This window comes from Phaethon aethereus (genome assembly GCF_964289735.1).
Source record: "Phaethon aethereus genome assembly, chromosome: 7".
Lineage (NCBI taxonomy): Eukaryota > Metazoa > Chordata > Aves > Phaethontiformes > Phaethontidae > Phaethon > Phaethon aethereus.
Window position 1 is genome coordinate 41,676,168 of NC_138583.1, and position 8,235 is coordinate 41,684,402.

At 39.9% G+C, this 8,235-nt stretch overlaps 1 protein-coding gene across 1 annotated transcript in view; it reads left to right on the forward strand.

Moving 5' to 3' along the window:
- INPP5A (inositol polyphosphate-5-phosphatase A) overlaps positions 1-8,235 on the forward strand; it is a gene marked incomplete at both ends in the record, with an annotated part of 254,642 nt that extends 246,407 nt beyond the window's left edge. Inside the window, 3 exons of the mRNA XM_082001927.1 lie at positions 1,998-2,109; positions 6,776-6,844; positions 8,155-8,235. Of these exons, the coding sequence (XP_081858053.1) occupies positions 1,998-2,109; positions 6,776-6,844; positions 8,155-8,235 (262 nt within the window). The remainder of the gene's footprint in view (positions 1-1,997; positions 2,110-6,775; positions 6,845-8,154) is intronic.

An 8,235-nucleotide genomic window follows, 5' to 3' on the forward strand; every position in this document is an offset into this window, starting at 1 on the left:
TAGGTGGTCAGCGCTAAAGACCTTGAAAAATTGGCAGAAGTTTTCACCCTGTGAAAACATTAAGATCAATAAAGCAAATTGATAAATACCATTTCACAGAATACAAGCTGTCAGATGAAATGCTCAAACATATAGCAGTCACAGATCATTCCAGGTATGGAACATCATATTTTAAAAGCCGTACAGTTAATGCTGTAAAAGGAAGGATTATATGAAATGTGATTGATTCTTGTACCTTATGTCATAAAAAGTAGCTTCAGGTGTGTGGGGTTCTTGACTAACTAAAGTAAGAGGTTACCCAAAAAAGTCAACCCTTAAATTGCAGACAAAGAGCTTCTACTACCAATAGTATTACATCATCAAAATATTTCACAGACACTCAGAAATAAGCCGTACTTCTGTATGTCAGTGAAGCAGCAAATTGAATTCTCATAATATGTTTTGAAAATGAGTCTTGTTAGGTTTGATGAGGTGGAAAAGGTACTGAGATCACTGGTTTGTTCCAATACATTCAGTATGCTTTTCTTGGATGTTTGCCATGGCTAATCTTTTTAATGGCAGTGTAGCTTGTAAACCCATTTGGTAGAAAGCTATATGCCTCGGTCTCAGTGTATCACACCAAGTAGGGTGGTAAATAAGTTTCTCTTCAAGCATGCAAACCCTTTTGTTACAATACCAGAAATTTTATTTTAGCACACATATCAAGAAAACCTCAGTATTTCCTTTATGAATTCAGTGATGAGCAGGATAAAACGCAAATGTCATTTCAAATACACCCACACGTACATATGTAGATAATATGCACCAGCCTCATGGTTTTTGTTTAAAGATATTTATCAAGGGCAAACTTCAATTCATTCAGGCCCAATATTCAAGAAATTCAGCCTGTCACAAACCTCCTGGATTTCTCCAAAACCCCTCTTTTAGCTACTTGCCCATGCCATTTTGGAAATGGTCTGGGAAAACAAGTGGGCCTTACAGCATGATGAGCCATCATAAAATTCAAAGTTCTGTCAGATGAAACTAGTGAGAATGCTTGGATAAAATGAGGAAAACTTTGGCCGTGGCCGCCTGACAGTTGAACCAGAGGTTGCCGGTTCAGGTTTAGCCGATTTCAGCCTGTGGGCTCCCACAGGCACGTTGAGTTAACTTCTTTTAGACTGTTCTGCAGGTTAAAGTAAACACTTGCTGTTGCCTTTTAAAGCTAAGTTAGAATGCACTGGAGAGCCACATTTATAATGACCCCACAGCATAACTACCGCTTAATCAGCTTCTATTCCAGATGTCTTTACAAAGTAATTTACTTTTTGTTAACACAATTTTGTATAAAGGTACAGAATCTTATGTGGTCAGGATCATTTTCCTTAAACCACATTCCTAATTCCTTGGTTCTGATGAAGCTCCCTGAAAAGCCTGCTTTCTTGTCGTATCTTCCTTCCTGTGAGCCTTAGAGAATCCGTACAGGTGGGGCTTGTGTACAGCTGCAGAGATCCCAGCGCTCTGAACTCTGTTTTCTGTTGAATTATTCCTGGATAGCTCTCCTTGAGAGAATCCTGCAAAGAAATCCCATGAGATGAACCTTTTTTTCCCCCAGGTTTCCTTTTCATCTTCTGCCTATTCGTCTTCCACAGACATAGGCAACAGCCTACTCTGTACTTGAGTTGTTGTTGAACTGATTTTTATACTTTCACATCGATAAATAGTCTACTGTCTTTAAACACTCTCACAAGCAAAAATGCAAGGTAAGAGGTGAAGGTTTGAACCTGTGTCGTAACATGTTGGCCTAAAGAAGGATTGTAGATATGAGAAGAGAAATGGCAACAGAGCACGTGAGAAAGAAAGGGGGAGGAGAAAAGAAAGGTAAGAAAGTATGAAAAGTGTCTAAAAGAGCTGCTTTTTGCTAGTTTAATTTTTTAATTCATGGGGTCATTTGAGCCACAGGTTTTGGGCCTCTCTGCAAAAAGTTGCTGATGGTTGTGATTGTGATTTGTTCGCAGTTACCCATACAGCGAGGACTCTAGCCAGGGAAAGCAGTACATGAATACGAGATGTCCAGCCTGGTGCGACAGAATCCTGATGTCCCACTCAGCCAAGGAGCTCATCCTGAAAGTAAGTACGGACCTGCAGCCACCCCCCTGCCTCCGTGTTGTGTTTATCTTCAACAAAGGTAGGTAGGGCTGGTACACTGCATACACAAGCTGATACGCTTGTCTTTGAATTTTCGGTTGCCTGTATCACTCACCAAGCTGGAGACAGCATACCGTGGCAATCATAAACCATTATGGCTCCAGTGCTTTCCACCCGAGAATGTGGATTTGTTCCACTTAACCTGTTGGCAGTTACCAAAGCACAAGCTTTCACAAACACTTCTTTTGGTATCTGAGCTGCCAACACTGGCTGCCTGTCATCTCTCCTGTGCTGCTTCTGTACTTGTCAGTGCTGTACTGGGATGTACAGCACTGGGAAATTATGCCTGCTTTAAAAAAAAAGAGAAACAAAAAATAAGCCTCCATCAGACCCCGAATCCGGTCCACTGTGGAGTAACATAAGTAACAGTGCTGCCCTGACTAAGGATTCGGCACAGGTGCAGACAAAAGTAATTAGGAGTGGCTGCTGGCTGAAGGGTAATGCTGTTGGAGGAAAAACCTGTACAGAATCATAGAACCATAGCATAGTTTGGGTGGGAAGGGACCTTTTAAGGCCATCTAGCCCAACCCCCTGCCATGAGCAGGGACATCCCCAACTCGAGCAGGTTGCTCAGAGCCCCGTCCAGCCTGACCTGGGATGTTTCCCGGGATGGGGCATCTCCCACCTCTCTGGGCAACCTGGGCCAGGGTTTCACCACCCACATTGTCAAAAATTTCTTCCTTAGATCTAGTCAAAACCTCCCCTCTTTCAGTTTAAAGCCATCACCCCTTGTCCTGTCACAACAGGCCCTCTGCTAAAAAGCCCTTCCCCATCTCTCTCCTCAGCCTCCTCAGCCCTGGCAGCTGCGGGAAGGTCTCCCCGGAGCCTTCTCTGCTCCAGGCTGAGCCCCCCCAGCTCTCCCAGCCTGGCCTCCCAGCAGAGGGGTTCCAGCCCTCGGGGCATTGCTGGGGCCGTTCACAGCAACAGCTTGAAGTACCCGAGCTACAAGCGTGGTAGATTTGGGTTCCCTCTGTTGCTGATGGTGGGAATTGGATTTCCCAAGAATACGTCAGATCCTAGATGGGCCAAATCTCCCTTCACTGTCCCCTGAATGAAGGCAGAGTCTCCAGCTCCTAACTTTGGGCACCAATTAAGTGCCTAAATTTAGACATTCCATTAGAGCTTTAAAGATACGGTTGTGCAACGTTTTTAGAACATGTAGTTTCTCTTAGGATTTTAGCGTATAGAGGTAAGGTAAACTTCGTGATGCTCTATCCAAGGTTAAATGACATAAATATAGTTCAGGAGCCCTCCAGTTTGTCTCTTCTCTCGTTTTCTCACTCTTCTGCTTACTCCGCTCAGCTCTCCTCCTTCCCTTGGAAACACTGCACCAGGCCAGCTGGTTACGTCCGCCAGCTTACGCTGCCTCTTTCTTTTCCCGTGTGTGTGCTCGGTCATGGCAGTTGGAGACCCATCCTGTTCACGCTGGCTGTCAGTTGTTCTAAAGGACCAAGCACACATCAGGAAATTGGTGTGTGATATAAGGAGATCTCATCCATGCCCTTCTGCTCTGAGCTCAATTTTTCCTGCTGTGCTAGCCACGGCCACGAGTGCGATGCAGGAACGAATGTGCTGTGACTTTTCAGCACTGTTGCATTGAGGTTATCTTGCTGACCAGACTGTATGACTGTCTCGTACATAGCCGACTTACCAAACCCAAAATTGCCCAAAGTCATCTGTCTGTCTGTATGTTCCTGCAGAATCAATGCAGTTTGATGGGAGTGAATTGCAGAAAATAATCTTTGCAAATAAATCCGTATTCTACAGCTTCATGGCTTTTTTTTTCTGTTTAAATTAATGAAACCCTTGAAACTTTCCCTTCTAAGTTTATAACCTTCTGTTTCTCTCTCTCATCAGGGTAATTTATCTCATGATTAGACTGTTTGCCCTGCAGTATATAACTCATTGAAAGGCTGAGAACATTTTTTCCACAGCTACTCGAATTTCAATTCAATGTGCTTCCTCACACATCTTGTGTGTATGAAGTGCCTGCCTGATACCTTGAAGTTTCGCCCAAAATTTCATGTACTGGAGTATTTAATTAAAAAAAAAAACCTGAAGCTAAGAGAATACAGTCTTTCTTTATAGTAAAATAGTAATGTCAAAACAAATGTTATTTGATCTTCTTATACAGAAATATCATATGAAAAAGTGAGACTTTACCCAAAATATTACAGATAGTACTTGGTGCCCATGAAATTCCTAAAGAACAAAGGATTAAAACCATGGAAAGAGTGGCCAATGAGGGAAGTTTTTTGTTTTTTTTTTTTAAGCTATGAATAAGGAGATAGAAGTGTACACAAAGGCTTGAAGAGTGTAAACAGTACAGAGGGAAAGGAATTCTTTCAGATTATCTAGGGGAGTATAACTTGGGTATAATGGGAGAAAATTAAACAAAGGAAAACAAAGTTAGGACATTCAAGAAATCTGTAACTGTGAGGTCGCTTAGCCCAATTCTTAGTCTCCATGGAACAGAAACCCAGTCAGTTGGATCATTCAAAGCTTGCATTTTAAAAGTCCGTATAATTTGGTCTCTGCAGCTTTGCATTTGCAAATTATAAGCATGCAGTTCTGGACATCGCCAGAAATGCGTATGCAAAATTACAGATGTAGGATGAGGCCGAACTGGCATGGTTGTTTGAGTGAGCCTATACCAATAAAGCAGTTAGCTTATCCAGCTCAAAACCAAGCGGTAATTCTGCCCCATAAAACTTAATGAGAATATTCAGTAGAAAAGAACGCTGAACTGACAGAGGAAAGGGCAAAATGACCTTACAAGTTTTTGTGGTTCTCCACAGTAAGCAGTGTTTGCCTTGCCATTGAGAACTTACTCCCTTGCACGGACTTAGGCTTTGAAGCTTTTAAAGCATTTTTGGTTGTAACTAGCTATTGAATATTCTTATGCAGGTAATTCATTAGCTGTATTAATTTTTCTTCTAGGCAAAGAAAGAATTTGTTCTTCTGTCTTAGCAATTCTATATTTTATTTCAAACAAAAATTGTAGTAAACCTGCATTTTAATCCAATGTAAAGAAAGGACAGCATGCACAAATCGCCACATTGTACAGGGTGTTCAGCTACACAGTAGGCATTACAGATTGTACAGACATGGGGCTGTAAACAGCTTTCATGCAACATCATCTATCATGCTATGGTCGGTTACCTCACCATCATGTTATTTTATGCTTCCTGAGCCCTAAAACACCAAAGGTTGCCCACTGCTAGGGAGTTGCGTTGATGCCTGATAGCATGAAGTAATGAATGCTCAGCCAAGTGTATATTGTTTCTGCTTGTGCACCACTGTAATTTGTTTATCTGTCTAAAGATTATGCAGTTGAAAATCCACAATTTTATGCTGCCTTTGTAAATTATCAAGTCGCTTTTGATGAATGTATCCCCACTTCCGATGCTAGTGGCATTATGATCTTGAAATATTGGAAAGTGCTCATGCATACAATGCAGAAGGTTATGTTTTTATATTTTTGGCAGACAACCGTGCTATAAAGTAAATCTGACCTTAAGCTTCCTTACTGCATTAAAGATAATTCGGTTTTAACTTTATAGTCCTAAATGCTACTGTTTATATAAAGTTATTGCCCAGTCAGACTTGACTGATTGCAGATGAGAAAGTCTTGACCGTTTCATACAAAATAAATTAGTATTGCCAACTAGTTTAAAGCAAACCTATGATTGTATTAGAGACTTCAGAGTGTGCAGATTGTAGATTTAATTAGCTTATAGGAATTGTTCAGCATAATAAGAAATTGTCTTGCATGGCAATGTATTTGTGTTTATTCCTGAAGTACTGTGCTAGAGAATCAAAACAGATTCTCAAATCACGTCTATTGCAAATGGCAGAAAGTACACTTTATTGTTCATTAAGCTACAAATGCTAAAGAAGTCAATGTATAAGGATAAAGTTCAACGTGGAACAAAATGAAAGCAATTCATAATGGAGGCTAGAGGAATGTCATCTTTCATTTGCTGGTTTTCTTAAAATCACTTAATGCTTTTTCTCAGCTGAAGAAATGTGTCTCAGAAATAGTTAAAGATTATGTACTCATAAACTGTAAATAATTCCTTCATCTTAAAATCACCTGTATGATGAAATCAAATGTTCTTATAAGGCAATGTGGATTGCATTTAATTGGAAGAACAACATATATCGCACCTAATTCAATAAAAATTGTGTGGTGTTCTTAAAAAAGGACTGGCCAAATGTGCTAGCTGCATTTCACTGGCAAAAGGCTGGAATGCAGTCGTAACGAGTCATTCATTTCATCTCTCCGAGTGTTACTCACTAAAATTTCTTGAGGTCCCAGGAGCAAGGAGTAGATGCAGTGATTTCCTGAGTTCTTTTACATGGACGAATGGCACAAATTACTCCAAGCAGTACTGGACATAAAAATTCAATCTACATGGTCTTTCTCTGGAGAAGCCAAGCAAAGATGTGTTAATATCACTTCATTCAGAAATGGGTTTGAACTATTTGCATAAATTATTTCCATATTTCTTTCTGTTTCTGTAATCTGGAGAATACTTGAACTGACTAGTGTTTTGTTGTGTTTGTTTTTCTTTTTTTTAACTAGTCAGAAAATGATGAGAAGATAGTAATATATGACCACATTGGGCCAAATGTCTGCATGGGGGATCACAAGGTAATTACATTAAACATTTTAGTATTGTATCATCTAAGTCTTTTTTTATTAGGAAGGAGAATGTGTGCAGTGCTTGCCATTAATTTTATGTTTAAATCAACTATATCTCTGTCCTATTTTTAATGTAAAGCTTCAAAAATGTTTTAAAGTTGCATTCAACTGAAAGCGGCCAGTATATTAGATACTTGTATGAAATCAAATAAAGAACAGGATGATGATGTGTGCCAGAATGAAAGCATGATACAATACAAAATGAAGAGGAGCAACTGTCTGTGCACTTAACAACTATTCTTGTAAAACAAAAGTATTTTCATTGGGTTATCAAAATTGCTTCCAAAACGTATCTTCGATTAATTTGGCGTCTAGCTGCTTATTAGTAAAATAACATACTGGCAGTTCCATAATTAAGCAACAAGTGAGAAAAAGGATATAGAATTACACAAATACCAGTTGTTAAAGTGAAGAAAAAGACATTAATTTCACACTCCTTTGTGCTGAAGGTACCAAGTGGAAAGCTAAGTTAGAAATACAGCAAAACTGAGTATTTGCTTTCTTTGAAAAAAGCTGATCAAGGAGCAGGAGGTAGCCTCCTGTATAAAGCCTGTATAAAAACGATATAAAGCCTATATAAAAACTCAACTAGAAATTTGCAAAAACTTGCGCACTGTATGACAATGGTAATGTATCGGTCCTAGAGACAGTGCTAGGGCTCTGGAATGATCATTGAGTGACGGGTAGTTACACGTGTGTGTGCATGCATACACGTAAATCCGAATCCACAAATACACACCTGTATTTACTTTCAGGGTCAGAGTTCTTGTGAGACAGAGTGTTGTTTTTCTAAGGAAGAACGCACTTAAGATATTTGGTCCAGAATCATCCCAGTCAGATTTTAAAATACAGAAGTTTACTAACTTCTCCAGTAAAACGAAAAGTTTGGTGTGTCAGCAGCTGGAGGACAGCCAGTTCAGAAACTGCTTCCTTTGTCACCGGTGTACTTAACATGAATTTTTTTAACATGGCACTTTCAGTGGAGCTAATTCTGTGATAAAAGGGAGTTGTGTATGGGACCCAATCCTCTTCCCACAGAAATCAGTGGCAAATTTTCCCTTAGATTTCAATGAGAGCAGAGATTTGTAAGGAGAGGATGTGGTTCTCTTGCGCGTTTTGTAGTTAGATTAATCCAAACATTATTGCATCATCTTGTTTCCAATCATAGAGGAATTTTTGTTGTGCTTACTACTGACTGTAAAAAAGAAAATGTTTCTATTTCAAATGTGTAACTTCTATTTTTCCCTAACTTGCTGCAGCCTGTGTTCCTGTCCTTTCGAATAGCTGCTGGGGCAGGTAAACCTATTGCAAATGTGCACAAGTGTTGTGTCGTGCAGTGA